The 25961-nt window shown below is 43.3% G+C and overlaps 1 protein-coding gene across 6 annotated transcripts in view; it reads left to right on the forward strand.

The window, feature by feature from the left end:
- The window catches only part of PTPRO (protein tyrosine phosphatase receptor type O), a 922864-nt gene that overhangs the window by 436433 nt on the left and 460470 nt on the right, over positions 1-25961 (forward strand). For all 6 annotated transcript variants that reach the window (XM_085652640.1, XM_085652641.1, XM_085652636.1 and 3 more), the window contains exon 3: positions 19211-19369. In XM_085652640.1, coding sequence (XP_085508766.1) covers positions 19211-19369 — 159 coding nt within the window. The remainder of the gene's footprint in view (positions 1-19210; positions 19370-25961) is intronic.

The following is a 25961-nucleotide window of genomic DNA, read 5'->3' on the forward strand; positions in this document are numbered from 1 at the left end:
GATACCATAGCTTTACTGAATCATCTGGCGGATGGAGGGTTAAAGGTATCTCCAGCCAAATTGCAATTCTGTAAGAAAGAGGTGCATTATCTTGGACACAATATTGAAAAAGGTCTGAGAAAGGTGACTGATGACAGGATCAAAATCATCAGGGGAATGAAGGCCCCAAAGACCCAGAGGGAAGTGAGAATGTTCCTGGGTATGGTGGGTTATTGTCGTCAGTGGATAATTAATTTTTCTCTGATAGCAAAGCCACTGATTAAGCTGACAAAAAGTGAGATGACAGACCCATTGGAACTAGATGGAGAACAAATGGCAGCATTTGAGGAGCTGAAGAGCAGAATGTGTGAAGCCCCTGCTTTGGGTATGCCTGACTATGAAAAGGAGTTTGAATTGTACTGTAGTGAGAGGAATGGATGTGCACTTTCAGTGTCAATTCAGAAGCATGGATTGCTGAGAAGGCCTATTGCGTACTTCTCATCGACACTTGACCCTGTAGCTGTAGGTTTACCAGGTTGTTTGAAATCTGTGGCTGCAACATGCAGAAGCCTGGAACAGAGTGAGGGAATCATAATGGGATATCCTGTAAGGGTATTCGTACCTCATAATGTGGCAATTCTTTTGACAAGAAGCAGAACCCAGTACATGTCACATAGTCGGCTGACTAAATATGAAAAAGTCATTCTGGGAGCATCAAATGTGACTCTTGAGAGATGTGTGAATGTGAATCCAGCGACATTGTTGCCGGATGTGGAAAAAGTGGGTGTAAAGACAGAAGATGATCACAATTGTTTGGATGTGCTTGATTACTGTACAAAACCGAGACCAGACATAAGGGATCTTCCCTTGCATGAGAGTGATCATGTGTTGTTTGTGGATGGATCATGTCTGAGGAATGATGAGGGTGTGCTATGTGCAGCATATGCAGTGTGCAAGGTTTCAGAGGTTATGGAAGCATCACCATTGAAAGGAGTGAAATCTGCACAAGTTGCGGAATTAGTGGCATTGACAAAAGCTTGTGAAATTGGGAAAGATTTGAGAACGACTGTGATGACTGATAGTCAGTATGGATTTGGAGTTGTGCATGATTTTGGCCAGCTTTGGCTACAAAGAGGTTTCTTGACGTCGAGTGGGACTCCAATAAAGAATGCTGAAGTGATTGGGAAATTACTTGAGGCGATACAGTTGCCTAAAAAGTTAGCAGTTGTGAAGTGTGCTGCTCATGGACAAGGAGATGATTTTGTGACAGTTGTCAATCGATATGCCAATGACATTGCTCAATATTGTGCCAAAAACAATCAGTCCATTAATCGGGAACGAGAAGGTGAAATGTCTTTTTGTTCTGTAATGTTTACTAATGTCTTAGAGACGTGGGATGAAGTGAAACAGTTGCAGGATGAGGCAGGAAAGGAAGAAAAGAAAGACTGGATGAAGGCAGGTTGTGCCCCAAGAGAAACAGACCATGTTTGGGTCTATAGAGATGGCAGACCAGTCATGCCGAACTCCATACTGTCGTCAATGGCAAGGATGTATCATGGCCAGGGACATTTGGGAAGGGATGCGATGATCAGGTCGTTTAAGCAAACCTGGTACAATGCAAAGTTCAGGACAATTGCAGAGAGCATCTGTCAAAGATGTTTGATTTGCCAGCAATTTAACACTGGGAAAAAGACAGTGGTGAGTCTAGTAACAATAGGCAGAGAAGGAGGTCCTTTTACAAGAATGCAGATTGATTTCATTGAAATGCCCCAAGTGAACAGACTGAGGTATGTTCTAGTGGTAGTCTGCTTGTTTTCAAGATGGGTGGAGGCCTATCCGACTAGGAGAAATGATGGAATAACAGTGGCAAAACTACTGTTAAGAGAGTTGATTCCTAGGTACGGGTTTCCAGTAACGATTGAGTCTGATAGAGGTGGACACTTCTATAATGAACTCATGAGTTTGATTTGTGAAGCATTAAGCATACAGCAGAAGCTACATTGTGCATACAGGCCAGAGGCTTCTGGTGTTGTTGAGCAGATAAACGGCACAATCAAGAACAGGATTGGTAAGATGTGTTTAGCCACTGGTATGAAATGGCCCGATGTCTTGCCTCTAGTGCTAATGTCTATTAGATCTACTCCAGATAGAACTACTGGTTTAAGTCCGCACGAAATCATAATGGGACGTGCAATGCGACATGCATATGTACCTGCAAATAAGTTGATGACAATAACTGATGACATGATTTTGGATTACTGTAAAGGCCTGGCTGACGCAGTTCATTCTGTGTTTCACCAGGTTGGAGAAGAAGCTACCACACTTGAGAAGAAGCAAGCTCATGATCTGAGTCCAGGGGACTGGGTGAGGATTAAAGTGCACAGAAGAAGAAATTGCTTGGTTCCAAGGTGGGGAAGGCCGAGACAAGTTATTCTGACTACGACAACTGCAGTAAAGTGTGCTGGTGTGAAAAACTGGGTGCATGCGAGTCATACTCTGAGAGTTCCAAACCCAAAAGACGGAACTGGTAAGGAGTATTTTGAAGAGTCAGATTCCAGTGATGATGAAGAAACAGAACCAGTAAAAGAGTCAGAGAAGACTTCAAGAGAACCATTGAAAGTCTTGGGAAAAAGATCAGATTCTGTGAAAGAGCCTGAAGTTCCGAAAAGCAGTGAAGAAAAAAGAAGAGAAAAGAGCAATTCCACAGAGACTCCTGAATCAGAAGAGGAGATTGAAGAACCACTTGAGATTGTACCTGAAGAAGCAGGGTTAGAAGAAGATAGAGAGGGACAGATTGCGGAAGACCCCCGAGGAGGTGTAGGGAACATTCCTGATAAGCTAGGTAAAGGGACAAGTAGACAGCAAGAAGATTGCGTGTCGGAGATCCGAGGAGGGAAAGAGTTAGGGAAGTCTCAAACAGTGGTGAAAAAGACTGTGGAGCGAAAGAAAGCTGCTGAAGAACAAGAGGCATTTGAAACAGAATCGGATGAAAGTGAGAATGAGAAATCAGAGGGTCGAGTTCTGAGAAAGAGAACTTGGATTGGAGAGAGAAATAATATAGAAACAAGACCGAAAAAGGTTGTGAGAGGAGATCTTTGGCCTAACAACAGAATAAAGAGGCTAAGATACAGACTGATACGAGCAAATAACTCGAAAGCTGAACAAGTGAATGAAGTATCGAGTCAGAATCCAGTAAAAGGTGAAAAGAGAAAAGAGTCAAAAGAACAAGAACCAGAAGGGATCAAGAGAATAAGAAAACCTAACCAGAAGTATAGGTCGCTGGAATGGACGTACGTGGCACTGTCTGAAGGTGAAGAGGCAGAAAGTCAAGGAAATCAAGAGGAGACCGTACGAGAAGTGGTTGAGGAAGATACAGGTGAAATCCTGAAAGTTATCTTGACTGACATTGATGAAAAGTCGGATACTGAGGATATTGTTGGAGATCTAATACAATTTGATGTCGAAGAAGTTGGAGTGAAAAATGATGAATATCCAAATTGAGTGAACAGAAGAAATTACTTGGAGAGAGTGAAAAAAAAGAAGAAACTGAAATTAATTGTTTGAAGTAATCCAGAATTTTGGAGTTTCAAGTAGTGGAGTAGTAGAGGCTAAGTCAAAAGACACGGTCAAAGTAGTGAAATGGCTAACATAGAGAATAACCAAAGTAGATGTGCCTTCTTAAGAAGATGGTGTAGAATGTGCTGCTGCTGTACTGGATTATTAATGCTATTGTGGGATGTTTTAGCTTTATTAGTTACCTTTAGGGTTACATTAGACACTTTAGGAATACACACTGAAAATGTGACTTTTGCAGAGAAGAGTTCACAAAAAATAGTTCCGACTGGAATTAGTAATACTTACATACATAAAGATAGGTCGATTAATGATTTTTCTAGTAATGTTTTTTCAAAGCTGTTATACGAATATGTGAAAACAATGGAAGTTAGGGATTGCTACGTCTGTATGCAATTGCCTGCATCCGTTTCAGAGGGTGTTACTTATCACCATTTACCAGCTACGTATGGAATTTCGTGTAGTGTATTAAGTAGTGTTTTTTATTTGTTAGGGAAAATAGATTATGAGATGTCTAACAAAGATAACATTTTTGGGCAATTGCCAATGAACAAAGAGCTGAATCCAGCTAAAGATGCTAACATTTTTGGTGAGATTTTTATTGAAAAAGAAGAGTTAACATTAGATTACATTTTTAAGAATAATTTAACTTGCAGTCTGAAAGAAGAGGAGAAAGCTTTCCTAAATATGGTGGAGGAAAGGAGATTGAGCATGCATGAGAAAGCAGGAAGATACAAAGTGAGTGAGACAATTTGGGACATTGAAATGGGAAAAGAATTGAGAAATGGGGCTAGTCCAACTTTAGCTCTAGATGCACCACAGAAGGGTAAGCTGTGTATTACAAGAAGGAAATCCCAATATGATACATATTTTGTTGGGACTAGTGAATGTCATGATACATACTTCATTGCAACAGGATGGGGTTTCAAGGGTGGAGAAGATACAATTTTTCCAGGAGTGTATTATGTTTGTGGGAACAAGGCTTATTACAAGTTGCCTGACCATTGGTATGGCACGTGTTATGTGGGCCTGGTCTTTCCAAAGATCTTTCATATAGATAGAATAGAAGATGTAGAACATATTAATTTACTAACGCGTTTCAAGAGAGAAACTTGGTCTGAAATAGTAGGTGACATTTTTGGAGCTTTAATTCCAGCAGTGGGAATTTCTTTAAATGCTTATGGAATTCGGAAACTGTCAACAGTGGTGGATCGCTTATCGACAAATACCGCTGGAGGGTTTCTTTTGGTGAATACGGAATTGATTGCCGTACGTGCCATGTCAATGCAAAATCGACTTGCCCTTGATATTCTATTAGCCAAGGAGGGTGGAGTTTGTGGAATGCTGAAAGTTCAACATTGTTGCACTTACATTCCTGACGAAAGCAAAGACCTGAAGGTCTATATTAAAAATATTACTGATTTGCATGAAGAATTAGTACCACTTGAAGCTGAAAGTATTTGGACTAAATTAGCTAATAAGGTGATGGCTGTTAAGAGTTTTATTGCAAAAATAGGTAGTACTATTATAGGTAAGATATTGTTTCCTTTAACTTGTATAATTGTTGCTTTATTGATACTTAGATTAGTGTGTTTGTGTTGTAAAAACAGGGGAGGGAAAAAGAAATTAATCAAGAGAAATAATGAAAAGAGAAATAAAAGGTTGAAAAGAGAACCACAAGAAATAGAATTAGAAGAATTGAGGGAGAGTGTTTATTTGGATACAAAAAGAGATGATGAAAGAGTGTCTGGTGTGTAGTGTAGTGTAAGGAGAAAAAGACATTTCCAATTTCTCCTAAAATGGGACCAAATTTCGCTAAATTTTTTTTTTGTTTTTGGTTTATTTGGTGATAAAATCACCAAAGGGGGGATTGCTGGAGCAGAATTTTCTGTTGAAAATCTATCGGGTTTTTAAGCTCCGGTTTGTCTATTTGTCATAGTTAAAATTACTAATCATTAATTATTAATTATTTGTTTTGTGTAAGTGTTTTTTTTACTTATCAACATGTACGTATTAACAAGAGAGAACTACACGTGGGAACGCGTATGTGATGCCTATTAATAATAATGTGCACGTTTAAATGTTGCTGTGTGCTGTTTATTTTAAAGCACAAAACGCTTTTGAATTAATGCTTTTCTGTGTTGCAAAGGCTAGATAATTACATACACATAAGGGTATTAGTGAGGTTAACACTGTTTAATCACTATGCTGTGGTAACGTTGTTTTTAGGTCTCGTCTGAGACAGCGCTTTAGCGCTGCTCTGGCGAGACTTATAGTAAGCGAGTTTTGGAAGTGCAAACAGTGCTTTTCAGGCCTCCAAATACAGTGCATGTGCGCCGGGCGCGCGCACCATTTGGCAGCCTGAAAAGCACTGCCTGATCACTTGCTTTGATGTCCTCAGTGAGCCGAGCGGCCACTGAGGACATCAAAGTGCACACCATTTGCCACCCCCTTCTTGCTTGTTTACTTTGTCTCTGGTTCCCCTCAGGCATCCAGACTCTGCCTCTCTGCGGACTTCTCTGGGTGACCCCTGCTTGTGGACACCGCCTCCTCTGGGCACGGACCGCTCTGCTAATGTCGTTTGTCTTGAGCAGAATCAGCTGCCCGTGACAGGCCCCGCCCCGTTCATGTAAACAAAAGCATGTGTGCCCTATTCCCGTTGATTCTTCTTTCTCCCGCCTTTCCCTCGCTGAATGGTGCCCCTTTGCTGTATTCCGTCATCACTGCTATCACGCTAGGCCTTCGTGCCCCTCTGCTGTATCTCGTTATTCCTGCTATTACGCTGCCCCACTGTGCCCCTTTGCTCCTTTTCGCTCACGCCTGTCATCACTACACCACCAGCACCAGAACATTGTGCTTCTCCCACTATTACTGTTATGACAAACTGCGCCATGTCTCTTCGCCGCATCCTCGTTATGACTGTTACTATACTACTACACCGTGCTTCTCCTCTCTACTGTCGTCATTACTACTATTGCATTACACCACTCTGTCCCTCTGCTGTCTCCTACAACATTGGTCCCTCCGCTGTATCCTTGCCACAACTCCTACGCTGTGCCGCTCCTGTCTGCTGCCCTCGTTATTATTATTACACTGCGACACCGTGACCTTCCGTTGTATTACCGCTATCGCTGCTACACCCTCACCGTGCCCGTTTTTTCCAAACCCATTATTATTGCTATTACACCACAGCACCGTGTCACTGTGCTATATTCCCGCCATCCCTACTATTACATTACAGCACGGTGCCGCTTCGCTATGCCCCCGCCATCCCTGCTGATACACTACAACACTGTACCCCTCCACTGTACCTTCGCCATCACTACTATTCTATCAGTCCGCCTGGTCCCAGAAGGCTCTGCACACCCTGCAATGCTGACCTCATTATCGCCCCATCCCTTAACACACCCTTGCATTCCCCATGCTTGCTTGTTCTCTTTGCAGGTACATGTAGACTGTAATTATTATAATTGATAGAAGCAGTTCAGGGAAGAGATAGCGAGGGAAGGGCACACCCCACAGCCCCTCCTTTGTCTCTTCATAAAATGAGCAAAGCCAGGTCTCCCACTGCTCTGCTTTGGACCTGCAGATCCACTGTACACACATTGTGCTTGTACCCCAACATATCCCTCGACTCCCTACCCACACAGCTAACCCAGTCCACCTTGCTCTTGATATACACTTGAACACTATACAGACAGCGCTCTACCAATGCTCCTCAACATGATCTCTTTTCATGGGTACGCATAGTGCTATGTTGTCACTGAATGACATGCCTTTTATGTCCTAGCATCTTTAGAGTAAAAGTATGCAATGATGCAAAAAGCTCAAAGTTTATTGCAGAGGATCACATGTCATATGACGTCTCTGTCCACGACGGCACGACTTTTGCTAATTAATACTCAGTAATTCTAGGATTGCTAAAATGTGACTGCCCAGTTAATGGCCATTATCTTAACATTACATGGGGTCTGTTTTTTTACGCTTCACTGAATCCAGTGTTAACTGTACAAAAACCAAAACTGTGTGTCAATACTTATGAATGTGATCATCAACAAAGCACACCGCATTGGATGTACATACACTGGGAGTAATGGGCTATTTCTCTTAAGGCTGCGACGCGTGCCACGTATTCTGTGTAATGCTCCTGCTTGCCCCTAGTGACACGCCAGGAAGTGTCTCAGCCGCGGAGCGCAATCAGCTGTCTACGGGGCAGCAGGGGCCCCTGTAGGAATCCGGGGCTGCCGCGCCCACCAGCATCAACTGGGCCTGGTAAGTCTACCTCCACCGCCCCTGGGTGTGTCTGACTGACAACAGACTTCCATGACTCAGTGCAGCAACAGGCCCAGCGACGCACAACCTACCTCTGCCCTCCCCCCACGTATAATAGCACATTCTGTGTGGTGCTTGCTTCAATTACTACTTTGAAAGTGAAAGAAAGAGTTCTGAGCGCTTCTCACTGGGGAATAGAGAATACAATGAGCAGCCATTTATTCTTTCTCAGATACACATGTAGGTTAACAGTAGAGTGGCTGACTTTGAAGGTGGGGAACTGGGTTCGAGGCTGACGGGAGGCTCAAGCATCCTGTGATTCCGGGCAAATCACTTAATCTCCCCATCCCTAACAAGCATTTGCAATGCAATAGGTCTCGCAATTACGCAAGTTTGAGCTATTGGCACTGTAAATGACAATGCCTCTTATTTATGTTTTTGTTTGTAAAACATAAATAAAACGCATTGTCAATTACAATGCCAATAGCTCAAACTCCCGTAAATGCGAGACCTATTGCATTGCAAATGCTTGTTGTCTCTTTCAATTAAGATGGTCTATTTTGGCCTAACGAAAAATGGCTGCCGTTTGCAGCCTGGCCTCGAGTGAGTGACTTGTGATGAGAAGGCCTTGCTGAGAAAGGTCACGAGACATCTGACCACAGTCCTTGCCTGGTTAAAACTTTCCGTGAGGACAGCAGCAGTTCTGGGCGAGTTTCCAGATGTATCGGAACAGCCTTGGAAGACAAAGGGGCCATAAAGAAAGAACTCTGAGCTCATTGTGTCATCGCCGAGGAAATGTGCATGCTAAGAGATACTTTTTATTTTTGGTTCCTGTTCTGTCTTTTTATTTTTGTGATTTTCCTGAGCGGAGATTTTCCAAATGTAGCGATGCTACATCCTTTCCTGCTCGCTCTGCTCAGCGGTTCAGCGGACGTAAAGAATACTTTTTGTTGCTTTCTTTTGTTTAAAATACTATAAAAATTGTTAGCCTAGAGAGGGTCTTTGCCACTTTGCCATTTTCTTCCCAAACCTGCGTTGGTGAGGATCGATGCTGAGAGGACGGTGATTCGGGAGACTTTTACCGAGAGACCTGTCCTGACCCATTCTGACATTTAGCTAGAATAGGTAATTATGAGAATGATGATTTACTCTGATTGATTTACTTTGACTAATTTTAGATAAAGTACCATACTTTTGAATATGGTGTTGGTTATTATTTCTTGTCAATTATTGAGTACTCTATTTTGATTATTGTTGTATAGATTGTTTAGATCATGTTTCAGGACAGTTACAATAACCAGGTCTTATCGACCTCGATGTAGATGCAGGGTGTTTAGGAGTTTTCTTTCCACAGGTTCAGTGCTGGTAGAGTATTTGAGCGTATGTTAGTGAAATGGGCCCTAGTGTATGATGAGTGTATGTGCGTGTAACTGTGAAATTACTCTATCCGTGGAAGTGGGGATATTTTGTACACCCTGATCTGTATCACATTCGCTCAGACAGCCACCAGGGGATGGGGGGTTTGATGTGTGTCCTGCCTTTCCTGAATGAGTTAGGGCAGGGCTGAATAGACCTGAGCTGCATTCAGAGTAGGGGGAAAAGTTCTCCCTAACACCCGAATAGGCCCGGTCTGCATTTAGAGTGGTGGGAGGAGATTTCCTTGGCACCTGAATAGGCCCTGTCTGCCTTACACAATGCTGTCTCCACTTCCTGCCGGGCAGCTGCACCTGGAAGGACAGAACTGGTTTTGGCTGGACAAAGATCTTTTCTATCACCAGAGAACAAAGGAATTTGTGCTATGAAAGGGGGGCCTAGACCCCTTAACTTTAGATTACTGCTAAACTAAGGAACCTGCCAGGAAGAAGAACTGGGAAAGCTGGAGGAGGATTACTGCCCCTGTGCTGTGTGCTGTTGGGGTTGGCCTGCAGTGGTTGCTTCTGTCTTGGGCAGGGAAAGGACTGGACTGTGCTTTCACCATCCTGCTGTTAGAGTTTTCACCAAGGGCTTGAAGTAGAGCTTGCCTCCTGTTAGAAGTCTCAGGGATAGAAAAGACTTCAAAAATCACTTTTGGACTTCAAGGGGAGGCTCTGCCAACGAGAAGATCTGGAAAAACTGAAGGAGGAGTACTTCCCCGTTGCTGTGTGCGGTCTGGAGTTGGACTGTGATGGCTGTTTCTGCCAAGGTGGGGAACTGTGTGTGCATCCTGCTTATGAAAGTATCTCCAAAGGCTTGAAGTGGAGCTTGCCCCCTGTTCAAGATGTCTCAGGAACAGCAAAGACCTCACCATCCTTCTGGGCACTGTCTCTGGTTCCGCTGGTTCCAGTCACAATAGAAGAAAAGAGCAGCCAGCTCCGTCACCGAGTCCATCGCAGACTCCGTGTCCTGAAGGCACCGCTCAGAGCATCGCCTCGCAACGCAACCCTGGTCTCACCAACTCTGGCAATGAGCCGCTGCTTGCACCGTGTCCTGTGGGCACCACACTCCACACCGCTTCACTACACGCTGCTCAGCTGAAACATCAACCGGCTTCGTCGCCGCACTGTGACCTGTCAGCACCACATCAAGCACCGTCTTACCATACAACAGAAGCCTTGGTCTCACCGACTCCGTCAACGAACCGTTGCCTGCACCGAGCCCTGATGTTAGAAATGGCTTCCATCTCACATCGCAACCGCGACAGTTGCCCCGACCGGCTCGCATCGGCGCATTGTCCGTAACAAGAAAGGTACTGTCTCCGAGTCTGTCTACGCTTTAGCTGACCCGTACAGGCGCAGTTGGCTGGAATTGATAGACTCTGTCGTGTTAAGTATCGCTGTAGCCCCGAACTGAGCTACCGAGTCGGAGGAACTGTGTTTTCACAATATTCCTGCAATTTAAAGGTTATTTTGCACAGTAAAAATTCTTACAGTATTGTATTTTGGATTTTTTTCGTTTTTGGTCTTGTTGGTTTAGATAAAGTTTTGCTTATTTTTGTAAACTAGTGTGGTGTTTATTTGTAGCATTTTCACTGTGTTACTTTATGTATGCACAAATGCTTTACAAACTGCCTCTGAGATAAGCCTGTCTGCGTGTGCCTAGCTACCAAGGGGGTGAGCACGGGTTGTTTTAGAAGTGTATCTCCCTTACCCTGACTAGGAAGAAGGGTCCCAACTTGGACAAAGGTACCTATGCCAACAAGAGACCACTATTTCTAACTGCAAGATACTTAAATAACAGCCATATAACAAATTAATGGCTTAAATAATGCCACTGTAATAATAAAAAGGCCTCAACTCTATGCACCTATGGTCTGCTCTGGCTTGCCTTTCTTCTGTTTGGAGCCCCATTTCTGGAACCTTGTAGTATACTTGTCTTTCCTTTCTGCTATTTAAGGCCCCGTGTCGGGAACCCTATATAATACTTGTCTTGCCTTTAGTGTATTTGGAGCTCCATTTCTGGAATAATGCCTTATACTTGTATTTTGATAGCTCATATCAAATAAATCCAGCACTGTGCAGGCTTATCTCGACAATGTCTGCAGGGTTGTTCCAGGTGTGTCTGTTATAGACTTGCCCAGCTGGGCAGCCAACGGCTGTGAGCAGAACCGCTCAGCCCCCTATGGAATGGTGAATGCGGCTGAGCTTTCTAGTATTGAGCTCCGGTCACCGTGAGGGCGGGGGCATTGCCCATGCTGAGCCAGGTCAGAGGAGGGGGAGCAGGGTGCCAGCTCCCCTTCCCCCCCTCGACGACCAAGACCGCCCTGAGTCACTTTTGTGTTGCCCTAAGTTTGGGGGCAAGAATCGGTGTTCGCAGCTGCACTGCTAGATTGCGGGCAGCTGCTTGATGAACACACGGTGTGGGGTGAGCTCTGACATTTGGACAAGGGCATTGCAAGGACGCCCAGGTCGGGCCCCCGAAGATAAGGCCAGGCGGCCTGAGGTTTGCCCCTATGTTTTAGTTGGGCATAAGGCAATTAGGTAATGTGTGCACCTTATCAGTGGAGAAACTCTAGTAGTGGAATGGGGAGTAGTTCTATAGAACCAAAGCATGCTATCAATGGAACCTTGTATATTAACTCTTTCACTCTTACCCCATCTGATACAGTCACCCACCACTCTGTTCATTCGCTCCACTTGACCATTAGACTGTGGGTGATACAGCGAACTTTTCGTGTGTTTAATGTTGGAAGACTTAAGAAAAGACTCAAACTCTGCACTAACAAATTGAGTGCCATTATCCGTGACCAATGTCTCAGGAAACCCCTCTCGAATAAACACCTCTCTCAAAAACATAATCACCGTAGAAGAAGAAATGTCCTTAACAACCTTAACCTCTGGCCATTTTGAGACATAATCAATCAAAACCAGAACAAAACGTCCACCATTCTGCAAACCTTCTATTGGCCCCATGATGTCCAACCCCAACTTACTCCAGGGACCCGGTGGACAGTCAACTGGCAAGAGTGGTGGGGTCTTTACTTTCAAACCTTTATCGGCTTTGCTGCATATGACGCACCTGTCAACAACTTCTGAGACATCCGAATCCATAGATGGCCACCAGAAACCATCTCGAACTCTCCGTTTGGTGAGAGTCAAACCTAGATGACCCTCATGAGCTCTGAGAATAATATTTTTCCTGACACCAAGAGGAGGAATAAGTCGTTCTCCCCGAACTAACACCCCCCCTTCAATGGAAATCTCAGACTGAACTTTCCAGTATGGCTGTAAATAATGCACCAAAGTACTCTCTCTAGGCCAACCATTCATCACATAATGGTTCACTTGCTGAAGCACTTCGTCTTGAGCAATGGCCTCTAACCAACTCCCTTCGTCTCCAACAGCAATGTCTACCGCAGCTATGAAACAATCATCTGAATCGTCTTCGTCCTTTTGGTATTCATCTGAACAGACCCCTTGGTCCAAGCCTACAGGAAATCTAGATAGAAAATCAGCTCTTGTATTTTTACCACCAGAAACATGGACCACATCGAATTGGTACTGCATAAGCCTTGAAACCATTCTCACAATCCTCGGTGAACAACATTTGCTAGTACCAGCACCAAGAATATTCACCAAGGGTTTATGATCGGTCCTCAAAGTGAACCGTCTGCCCCAAACATACGTACGAAACTTACTCACAGCCCAGAGACAAGACAACAACTCTTTCTCTATTACTGAATATTGCATTTCTGCATCCCTTAAAACTCTGGATGCAAAAGCAATAGTGTTTTCACCACCTCGAGTATCTTGCGTAACAACACATCCCAAACCCACTTGACTTGCATCCACCGTGATACAAGTAGAGAGAGAAGGATCATAAGGCTTGAGTGCCTCACTATTCTTAAGTAGAACTTTCACAGTCTCCAAAGCTGTGCTACACTCGTTCGACCAACCGAACACAACACCCTTCCTCAACAAATAGCCGATTGGCCTAACAACCGAGGCATAGTTTGGCATAAATTTAGAATAATATTCCAAAAGACCCAACAGAGATTTTACCCCTGTTTTATCCTTCGGAATGGGCGCATTGATAATGGCATCCAACAAACCTTGCCTAGGACGAATACCTTCGCCAGAAATGTGATGCCCCAAGTACTCGACTTCATCACATAAGAATTTACATTTTTCTGGCTTCACAACCACTCCATATTCTCTGAACGTTTCGAAGACCTTCCTCAACAAAACATTGTGCGAAGTAATGTCTTGGGAATGAACCAGCACATCATCCTGGAATACCAGCACCCCTTTGATATCACCCAACATACCCTGCATCACACGTTGGAAAACCGACGCGGCAGAAGCCAAACCAAAAGGCATACGTTTATAGCGGAAAGTTCCCAGAGGAGAAATAAATGATGTAAAATGACGAGATTCCTCCTCCAATTCAATCTGGTGGTAAGCATTTGCCAAATCTAATTTGGAAAAATATCTCGAACCCCTGACACATGCAAACAAATCGTCAATTTTTGGCAGAGGATGAGAATCCACCCAGATCTCCTTATTCAGGGACCTAAGGTCCACACAGACACGCAACTTACCACACCTCTTGCGCGCTATGACAAGAGGAGAAAGCCATAAAGACGACTCTGTTGCTTCAATGATGTCTTCCTGGCACAAGCGCTTAATCTCTGCTTCAAGGTCCTCCCTAACACTGAATGGGACACCCCTCAGCTTGTGCTTAACCGGTAGTGACCCTTCTTTAACAATAATTCGGTGCTTGAACCCTCGGATCGTTCCTAAACCCTTAGAAAAAACACTAGGAAAAAGTTCTTCCCATTTTATATTGCCATCAAAACCACCATCAGAAACTGTTAAAACTTGCACCCTGCAACCAGGTTTTAGGATCATCCTAAATAACCCCTGGTGAAACCATCCTAAAATGTTTAGTCCTTTGACAGCAACATAAATCTTGCCCTTGATCACTCTACCATCAAATCGAAGTTCATCCTCAAAATAACCCAACAGTTCTATCCTACGACCCTCATAGGATACTGGCGAGCGATCAGGGGGTAGCAGACTCCTATCTCCCCAAGTTTCCTCAAATAGCTCCTTGGTTATCATTGTTATCCTAGCTCCAGAGTCTACAAGTAAATTAAGTGCTTTGTCCCCCACCAAAATCTCAACGATCGGATCGACACAGTCTGTTTCATCAGAAATCTTTAAAACATGATCAGGACTATCTAGAATAACACCAATTGTTTCTGAATCTGACTCACAGTCTGACTCTAACACACATGCAACAGACCTTTTTTGCTCATTAAATTTCTTCTTGAAACAAACTTTAGCAAAATGCCCTGTTTTTTTGCAATAACTGCATATAACATTTATACCTGGGCATCTAATCCCCTTCTGATGTTGTTTGTTACCACATCTATTGCACATATTCTTGGGGTCATGTGAGACATACATATTTTTCTTTGAAATGGATCTTTTAGACTCGTTATCTTTAACCTCTGGTTTGGGGTCACTGCGCTTGGATTTTGAACTGGACGAGATCACATTCACCGGGTCTGGAAGCTTGTCTTCCAATTCTTTTAAAGAAATTTGTGAAGTTTCGATACTCTTAGCTATCTTAATAGTTTCATCTAAATCAGGATTCGAGAGAGAAAGAAGTTTTTGTCTTATCTGTTTGTCACTACAGTGACAGACAAATTGATCTCTGATCAGTTGCTCTAAAAATGTCTCAAACTGACATTCAGAAGCAAGTTTCCTTAACGCAGAAACATACATGTCAACATCCTCTCCATCTTTTTGTTGCCTCTTGAAGAATTTGTGTCGAAGAACCATCAGACTAGGTTGTTTATGAAACCTTGTCCTAAGTTTGGTCACTGCATCTTGAAATACATCTATGTCTTCTCCTGGAACATGAACAACCTCAGGAAGATGTTTGAAGATGGACCTCCCTTCAAAACCAAGTGAATGAAGGAGTAAAAATCTTTTACGTTCATCGCCGAATCTGGATGCTCCAATAGCACCCAAATAGGTTTGGAAAGCATCAAACCACAGTTCCCACCTAACTGGAGGATCCCCCGCAGATTCCAGAAAAGCAGGAGGTGGACTGACAGATTGCATATTGGTTGTGAAAGGCAAGAAAAACGTATAGAATTGTGATCAAAACGCTTTGAGAGATAGTAAGAGAAGAAAGAAAAAAAAAATGAAAAGAGAAAAATCAGAAACGTAACAACCAACTTAAGTATCTAGAAAAAAAACATCCCTAATGTTAGTGTGCAGATCACAGGAAGAATCTGCTTTTTTTTTCTCTTTAAGACTGAAGAAAAATAACTGTGTGCAGATCACAGGAAGAATCTGCTTCTTTTCTTTGAAACAAAAAAAAATGACTGTGTGCAGATCACAGGAAGAATCTGCTTCTTTTTCTTTAAAACTGAAGAAAGATCACAGGAAGGATCTGCAAGCTTCGTAAAATAAATACATATATGTATGTATGTGTGTGTGTGGATCACAGAAGCAATCCACAGGAGAAACAGTAATCTTTAGTTGTATAATCGTAGACTCGACTGCAACACAGGAGCTGAATCACTTGAGTGCTGGTGATTGTTGCTTGGCAACTAGAACAGAAAGACTGACGTAACAAGATCCCTCAGACGTGTTGCCGGTTCGCGTGTGCGTAAAGCAAATAAAATTAGCCCTTAGTTCGCGCATGCGCAGCAAGTCTGAAAATACGAGAGAAAGTCCCCAAAAACGACTGAAACAGAAGGAAGGCAAGCGATAATACTCTGCGGTCCCAGATAAAGCGGCAGCAGAATCGATCTTCCTCTGGTCAAAGTAAGTTCGTGTATACACGAAAAACGGTTGCTCGTCTGTCTTTGTTTTTTTTAAAAACAAAATAGACACCCTTACCTTGCAGCTGCGTAAGGGTGTGTTTTGTGAGGATGGGGAAAATCCTGGTAGTCTCGAGGCGTCGGAGAAGCTCCTCACCCACCTCGGTTTGAAGTAGATTGTCTTTCTTTGGCTTGTCTCGACGAGGCTGAAATACTCGCGTAGGCTCGAGGAAACAGCTGTGTGACCAGAATCGTCGCCAGTAAAATTGTAGTAATAAACTCAGAAGTCGTGAATCCTTGAGGTTAGTTTATTACTGGTCAACACAGCAGAGGCAACAAAAGGCATCCGCCTTCGACAATTAACGTCCTCGCATACATTTGAAAACCCTGGAATCCTCTGACACCATCACCCAGCAACCCATGAACATTCCTAAAGAAACCCTGCCACACAGGCTAACACTCTAAGTTTAATAACCAGGCATAACATGTGTGCACCTTATCAGTGATTACGGTGCCCTAATGATGGGGGTTTACACCTAATGCTTCTTACTAGGGTGCACTGACTATTAGGATGTTTGCCTAATATGCCAGACTAGGTCATCCTGTGATGATGGTGATTACGATATGTGCACTGCTACTGATGGTTTATGCATAATGTTGTTGTGCTAGGTCACTAACTGTTAATTATGATCGTGATGACAGTGGCCCGATTGGCCCTGTATTGTATATAATCCCTGTAAAGTCATACCTAGTGCCAGGTGGCACAGTGTATATTTGTGATTACGTTCTAATGTGTTTTATGAGTAATACAAAGACTATTTTTGATATAACCTTGTGTGGAGTTTCTTTTGTGGTGTGCCTAGTCTGTCGCTGCTGTGTGAGTTTGTTGCGCAAACGCTCTACATATTGCCTCTAGGATAAGCCTGACTGCTCTGTCAAGCTACCAAGGGGATGAGCAGGGGTTATCTTCAGTGTGTAACTCCCTTGCTCTGACTAGAGTGGTGGTTTCTGCCCATTTCTAACAGTCAATCTGTAAAGGCCAATCATTGGGTACAGGACACATGCAATATTAACCCACTCACTATGGCAACTTTTTTGCAAAAACATCCTGCGCCTGCCCTCCTCCATGTATGACACTCATGATACTCATGACCTCACTGAGCGCTACACCAATTCCATGTAAAAAATCATGGACACCCTTGCCCCAATGCAATTAAAGAGAATCCAGTCTAAAAGATCCAACCCTTGGTTCAATTGTATCCTTAACGATGAATGCAGATACCTCAGACTTGCAATAAGAGCATGGAGACATACCCCCTCTCATTTCAATCTTAAACTTCTTCGACAAAAACAGAACTCCTATAATAGGCACATCAGGTGAACCAAATCAGCCTGCAATGATGGACTGAAGCCATGTTTTCCTTTATCTCTAGTGGATGGCACAATTAGTGCTGCTGTCCACATGTGACATTTAACTGTTTATGCCATAGGTGTATTTCCACACTACATAATAAGTCCTTATCAAAAGGTTAAATAAGCCAATCAGCAATTAGTCTATTTCTGCATGTGTTTATGGTCAGGGAGCATACACTAGGCACTGGATAGAAATGCCCCAGTTTGCTGAGTCTAAAAACCAGGAACACAATTCAATAAAAAATGGGCCAGACCACCTGAAAAGAGGCATCGTCTCACATACAGGAAACAGGAAATCAACCTGAATCAGGATTACACCTTTACAGGAAAACACACAAATTCAGAAATTATCCCCATTCACAGTGCTCTAGGAGAAATGTGAATGGGAAAGGTACCTGGAGGAAAGAATTGTAGACATTGGTGTGCAAACACATAGTCTCATAGTTATCCCTCATTCTGACCCATGATATCTGCAATTGCGGTATGCAGGATGTTCAACATGATTATATCAATACTTGTAATGAGGGTCTAAGTCTGAGGATAAAATTCTTGACCAGCCCAAACCTTTCATATGGCATACCCATACTCACTTGGAGCTCACTATTACCAGTGCCCTATTCCGAGGTGCTTTAAAAATTCTACAAAGGCTTTTATTACTTTTTCTGAAATTTTATGTTTTGTATTTGAATTACATTGGCTTGATTGATTATACTAGCAGTGGGACATTTGGGTTTTATCAGCTGAAGTTATTTTATTTTCATCTGTTGATTCCTAATTTTCATGTTTCTAAGTTTTTCAACAACTAATAATGATGTTTACTACCTTCATGAAATCTTGGTTAGGACCTTTAAGCTCCTTATCGCTGCACGGTACTGCTCTTTGAACTACTTTTGCCTCATTGCTCAGAAAGAGAAAAAGGGGCATCAGCACAACCCCGATTGCAAATCATTTACCATATTTGCTCTAATTTCCAAAATATAAATAAATCAAAATTTTAATGGGAAAATTGGAGCTTTTCTAAATTCAAATGAGGCCACCCATCGTCCGTATTATAGTCTGTTGAGGCACTTATACTGACAGAATCAATTTGAGCATACCAACTTAATTTTTAGCCTTCGAATTTCAAATTGAAGATACTTCTTCTGGAGTGAGTAGCGCACGATACTAAGTACCTATATCATATAACAAACAAATTCCTTCTCATTTACAGGGCGTTTTTTACATTTCAATTTTACAATTGTTTTTTTTATTTATATACACTTTATTAATCTGTTAATATTATCTAAATGTTTAAGCAATCACAAATCCCTCAGGTAGGCTCTGTGGACCACCAGGTGTTTCCGGACCACGAGTTAACCATTGCACTACACATTAAATTAATCCTTAAATCTTCAGCTTGAACTATATTGGGGTGTTCCAGCAGGATGCTGTGGGGATTTAATGTCATACATATAAAAGTCTTAGCTAAATTCTTTCTCCTCATCCCATCTCCATACACTTCTGCCCTGCTTCCTATATTTCATATGGTGATATTAGACTGATGCTACTGTAAAATGTGCAACGGACATGACGTCCGTTCAGAGAAATTTAGGATGTTCCACTTTCCGTGTAATGATCCCAGTAATGATAAACTGTTGTGAATTGTAGAGGTAAAAACCAATCACAAATGACATTTGCGAGTGGTCTTTCATTTTCCTCTTCATTCTTGTATTACAGAACCTCTTCCAGTGAGCAGTGTTTCTATCTACGACTACAAACCTTCTCCAGAAACAGGAGTGGTGTTTGAACTTCAGTATCCAGAGAAGTACAATGTTTTCACAAGAGTAAACATAAGCTACTGGGAAGCAAATAACTATCGTACCATGTTATATAAAGGTAAATATTTTGTTTTTCAATTCGTGAGTCCAACGTTATTTAAATAATTGGAAATGAAGAAAACAAACCATCTAAAGTTTTTTGCAATTTAAAAAAAGCACAACACCTGTCAGGGACTTTTAAGTTATGTGAATAAGTAATAAATATTTAAAAATGATGATTATCAGCACGAAAATTGAGATAATTCTGTAACAAACAGGAACATATGTGCACTATAAGATGGGAGAACTACATTTAGATATTTAAAAAATGAACAGAGTAGCGAATATATTATTTCAGGTCTTAACATTTTTTCAAATATAGACCATATTAAATGATTGTATACCCTAGATATGTAAAAGGTTGGTTAAAATGTAATGGTAGTATCCATTACTTAAGAAACAAGACTTGGTTTGTTCCAACCTTTGTTATTTGCGTGAGAGAGACATTTCATTCTGTATTGCGTACTGTATACATTCAATTTCCTAACTTTAAGACTTAACCTAAGATGCCCATTTTATTCCTAGACCCCCAAACCAACCTTTACACGCTATTGAAGTAGAGGGCAACATTTGGTGGCATACAGGTTAATTCAGTTATTAATATATATGATGTAAGTATGTATATATATATATATATATATATATATATTCCTCAACTCGCTCTCAGCTTCCACCTTCATCTTGGAAAAACAAGCGTGGACCCAGGTATCTTGTGCAGTGTTATTTTATTTCATTGCCAGCTCTGCCATTACGCGTTTCGGGCAATCCCGCCCTTGATAACATAACAACTCCTTGACATTTTACTTCGCCTTATAAAGTGCAAGTGCAATTGACAATCCCATGGACATGGAAGAAATACTCACTTTTTTACATATAGATTGGTCACATAATAAAAACATAAATGTTGTGAAGTGGCCAATAAATACCATACTAAGACGGATCCATAGATATCAAAATATATATTAAAAATACATATTAATATATCCAAACACTGAAGTAGCCTCCAAATGAAAACGCGAACCTACGGTGGGTTGTTGACCTATAATTTGAGAACTGCAATGGGAACAGTTTAGAAGCTGACAGTTAATCTCACATTATCCAAACACGTTTCGGGCACTTCACTGCCCTTGTTCACTGTCTTTGCACCCAGAGCAGCAGCGGCTGGCAACAGTTGAATCCCTGCTTCAATTTCGATAGTCCCGCATATTTGAGGCGTCGCCCCTGTGGGCGTGTGCACTATTGCACCTTGGTCGTTGCAGTCCATTCATGCTGGTAATCCCAAGTGGGCGCAGCTACACCCCATGTTCAGTGCCTCATAATACCACAGTGGGTTACTGGTAGCCATACAAACTGGATCCCAGCCCATACCAAGGTCCTCAAAAGGGGCCCACCGTTCCACAGCTGGCACCACGTGTTGCAAGGTGCCGCAGACCCGCTGTATCAGCAGTGCCCTGTCTTCGTGGCTGAGGCAGCCGCTCACATCAAAACACTGAAGTTGCCTCCAAATGAGGACTCAAACCTATGGTGGGATGTTGACCTTTAATTTGAGAACTGCAATGGGAACAGTTTGGAAGCTGACAGTCAATCTCACATTAGCCAAACGCGTTTCGGGCACTCCACTGCCCTTGTTCGCTGGCTTTGCACCCAGAGCAGCAGAGGCTAGCAAAAATGGAATCCCTGCTTCAATTTCGATAGTCCCGCCTATTTGAAGCATCGCCCCTGTGGGCATGTGCACTATTGCACCTTGGTCGTTGCAGTCCATTTATGCTAGTAATCCCAAGTGGGTGCCGCTACACCCCATGTTCAGTGCCTCATCAGACCCCAGTGGCTTACTGGTAGCCACACAAACTGGATCCCAGCCCATACCAAGGTCCTCAAACCAGGCCCACCATTCCACAGCTGGAACCACGTGTTGCAAGGTGCCGCGGACCCGCTGTATTAGCAGTAGCCCGTCTTCGCTGCTCCAAGGCACCCCTACCTTCTGCACTCGCAGATGGGTGCTCGAACGCGCAGGGGTAAATCTGCGACTTATGTCAGGAATAATAATGGTCAGCACTCGCAGGGATGAATTATTCAGTTATTTATGGATAAGTAGTGCAAACAGACGCTTTTTGGCAAATACCTTATATGGCTCCAGGAGGGGAGCTGCGTGGCCCCCCTCATGTTTTGCGCATGGACTGTCACTGAGGTGGTGGTGGTCCCCGGGGACCAGGAGAGTATTAGAGGGGGGTATGTGGAGCTCTCCGCCTTTTACTTATAAAGCCCCGGGGAGGTGGTGGTCCCTGGGACTCCAAGAGCCTCAAGAGGGGGCACTGTGCGCCCCCATCCTTTTTTTAAACAATGCCTCAGGGACCTGACATATCTGGGGGCTCTTTTCAAAACAAGTGTGGGAGCCCGGGTTTGTTTGTTTTTTTCCAATTTTTGCCAGAGTCCATGATTTTTGGCGAGAATGTTTGAAAATATGCTTTTTTGCCCTGGCAGGGTGCCTCTTTTTGTTAACCTTTTTTCAGAGACTTGGCTGAAGCCAAGTCCCAGGCTGGCTGCTAACACTTCCTGGCTGAAGAGTTGGCAGTCAATCAGATCTCAACAAGATAGGGTAGGGTTTGCGTATCCTTCGTGTCCCTAGATATACAAATGTGGTTTTCTTTTAATATCTCTAAAACTATGGAACTGATTTACACCAAATAACAGAAAGCACTCTTTCTGGAGCAAGGGCTAGCTTTCTGCCAAATTTCGTGTAATTCCGTCCAGCGGTTCGGGTTGAAGTCACATGTAAAATCCCTATGGGAATTAAAATGAGAAACACACTTTTATTGACCGCCCTTTTTCTCGACCCCTGCTTGGCCAATCACAGTAAAACTTTCAATGCACAACTAAAATCACCAGCACATTTTTGGGGGAAAAGTTTGTGAAGATTTGTCCAACAATATAGGCAAGTCAAACAGCGCTTCCTATATAATTTGGGACTCTGACTCAGCCAAGTCCAAAACAAAAACTTAAAAATAAAGAAAAGGGGGTAGGATAGGAATACCCTGACCCCCTATGCCTGGTGCTGGGTATCCTAGGAACCCTGCCGGGGTAAAATGCATTTCTTTATTTTCAATTCTGGCAAAAACTTGCTGGTAGAAACAAAAATCTGTGGCAAATTTGAAAAAAACAAGTGTGGTCTCCCAAGCTTGTTTACATAGCCCCGAGGAGGACCAGGTCCCAGTGAAGGGTGTGGCCCTTCTGGGCCACACGGGTTACTTAAACCACCTGCTATGCCTTCCCAAGAATGAAGAGTCGGTCAGACAGTAGAGAATACAAACAGTTCGTTTATTAGCAATACACTGCAGAGGAGTCCATCATGACCTGCACCCTAAGATGTCTGCCGAGGGACTGGCCCCCAATAGCTTACAGTGGATAATCATTCCTCTCGTGAAGCTCCCAAACATGCCCACAATGAAAAACTACCGGCCTGGGCCGAACAGGAACAAAGAGGCACAGTAGGATGAGCTAACACCTGCCAGATGGGTACACGTTATCAAGGCCTCAAGGCCACGGCCCTGGGTCTCAGCCTCTCCTAACGTGGGAGCAAAAACTACACATTCAGTATGCCAGGGCAGAATGGCCTATTCATTAGCAAGTAAGAAAACAGCCTTGAGCAGCAGAGAAAATAATAACGAAATGCAGTGTTCTGCTGAGGCAAGCAACATGAGCAATGAGGCCTCACTTGGGCACAGTCTAAGCAGCCTAATAGGGATTACGAAATTGAAAATGGAGTCACACTTTCTAACCGAAGCCTGCACATTACGGGGATAACTCAGCGGGTTGCATAACGTGAACAAAAATGTCGTCTATTTAGCCATGCACTGCTAACCTAATATAGCATGAGACGAGTGCGTTGCAGGGATGGGAATTTCAAACCTAACAGATCCTCCTTTTAGCAGAAGTGGCTAAATCCTTTATTTGGCTATCCGGTAGGGTCTTTACAATTCTAAGGGGGAGGGCAAATGCGTAGATACTCATGTGACAATCAGGTAACACTGGAAGGAAAGCAACACATTTAATATGAAAATACAACTAATACTCAAATATTCCCTCATCTGGCAGCATTAGATCCTGGATACCCTGCATCATCATATTAGAGACTTTATAATCACGTCCTGAGAGCCTAGAAGCAGGGCTGATCTTGCTCACACAATAAGTGCAACATGCTGGAAGGCAATTAATACATAAGCAACATGTAAAGATGACACCTGCGATAGCTATTAGAACCATTAGTATCTTCCAACCCCATGATGTCAATAGACCCCAGAGCCACCCTGAGAGGGACCATGAACCATTATCCAGGTGGATTTCTGAGGCAAGTCTGTGTAATTTCTGTGTTGCAGAGTATACAGTAGGGGCGCTATCAGGAATGTATACACATCATCTACTGCCGATGACGCCACAGGCTCCACCCCTACCAGCCAGAATGACTTCTCAAACCATCCGATTTCGAAGAGCAACAAGCCTCGTAGCTTGAAGCTCGACTGTAATATTGGTCAGTATACCTGCAGTAGTATTAATGACTCCCTCAACTACTCTGGCCAAGTGCCGAATATTACTGCTATTGAACATGGAACCCCTGAATGGCAGAATTCCTTTCATTATGTCAGTGAATTGCTGTAAAGAGGGATCTGTCTGATCAATATCGTCTGTGTTGACTACTCTCTTGAAACGGGGAGCTAGGGCACTCCTGCACTGTAGGCGGTGAGTCTTGTGGTAGTTGGGAGGGGCTATATAGACTGGGGGAAGGAGGTAGGAAAGGTAGCACCTCCCAGACCATCCTTCAGGGAGCCACACATAACCACGAGCACCACAAACAAAATAAACATTAGGTGGTGGGATCAAGGGCGGACTTTTAGGCATTCTCGATTTGGAAGTGGTGTTGCATCCACTGTGCCTCACCGCTATGTCTCCGGCCCCTTGAACAGAAAAAGGAGTCAGTACATCTACCACTCCTAGGGGTATGGGCTTATCTTCAGTGACATTGCATACTTGGAAGTATTGGTAATATTCTGATACAAGGAATTGCGAAAACCTATCCCAAGCCATCTCTGTTCTGTTTGCCTTTTAACCTTGATCTGCGGCCCTAAATTTCAGAACACTCGATCAAACCGCTCATCTACAGGGGAAACACCATGTGGGGACCTATGGTGGGAATACACATTCATTGTCAAAGAATGGGAACTGGTACTTCTTTTGTCCAAGGAGTCAACTTGAGAGAATGAGCGTATCAAGCTAAGGAAGGTGAACCATCCCTCACAACTATGAACATAGGATAAGGGCATGGACAGCAGGTTCTCACTTCGATGCGTGACAGAAGGTAACAGCCCACACACTAGGCCTGGGTGGTAAATTCCGTTCTGCTCGCCGAATTTGCGGACTTTGGGTAATTTCGTGTTCGGCAGAGAATGTGAAATTGCCAAAAATTCTACGATCCGCGGCTTCTCGGAATTCTTTGCTTGTTCGCGCTTTCAAAATGCGTGTTTGTGAGACTTTTCCCCCAAGCACGCAAACTGCGTTCGCGAGCAGGAAAAAAGCATCGCGAACAGGCGGAACAAGCAATTCTGCGCGTTCCTGGAACTCCTGCGTGCTTGCGGAGATTTTTTTCCATTTTGCGGAGCTTTGCATGGCACCAATACGCAAATTCTGCCCACCCCTACCACACACCCAACATTTAGTTGTATTATAAACAGCATGTGTTTGGTGCAACATTTGAATAAAAACATTATCCTTATAAGACTTCCGGTGTTCCTCATCCCATGGGAGTGCTTCATAGCACTGTCGTTGAGGAACAATAGGAGCCTGACAGTGAGGCTCTAAAAGGACACTGGGTGACATTTGCCCCCATGGTACTGTTGTTGCAATAGTGGCTCTACTCCATAAATATTTCTTTTCCCTTGTGATACATATAAGTTGCCCTTGAAATTTCTAAATGTATCCCTTTGGTCACCCTATCCCGGATGAGGAGCAGCCCTATGCGGTTCCGCGTCCCACTTCAGATGGACCTGTTTGGTCCTCTTGGTCCACTAAGAGTAGGATAGTGTTTGTTGTAATAATATTGCTTTCCCTGCTGGTTGTATTTCGGGTGCTGTTCCTCTTAGAAGAGAAATATCCTGTGCATGCTTGGATAAGCACTACGCCAACACCTCACGAAACTTCTGCTTAATATAAAAGCCGTTGCACACCAATTCAATGACTTTCGAATTGAAGCGACCTCCATTGTCACTCCAAATCACGTGTGGCAATCCATAGCATGGGAAGAACTCTTTTAAAAGTGCCTTCACCGTCGCCATAGCTGTATTCTCTTTAGTTGGGTAAGCCTCAATCCATTTACTGAATGTGCAAATCACTACCAGCACATACTTCAAGGTATTCACTCGTTGCATTTCGATGAAATCCATCTAGAGAACCTCAAAAGGGAAGGAAGGCGGTACAAAGTTACCAGTGGGTGTAGGAGTACCTTTTCCAAGATTATGCTTCAAACAAATGATAACACTAACACCTGCTCTCAAAAGCGTGGAAACTCACCTTTGGTTCTTCCCTGTTGCTACTCCTCGCCGGACCCGCTTCGCGGGTCCCGC

Source organism: Triturus cristatus, chromosome 4_1 (assembly GCF_964204655.1).
Source record: "Triturus cristatus chromosome 4_1, aTriCri1.1, whole genome shotgun sequence".
NCBI lineage: Eukaryota > Metazoa > Chordata > Amphibia > Caudata > Salamandridae > Triturus > Triturus cristatus.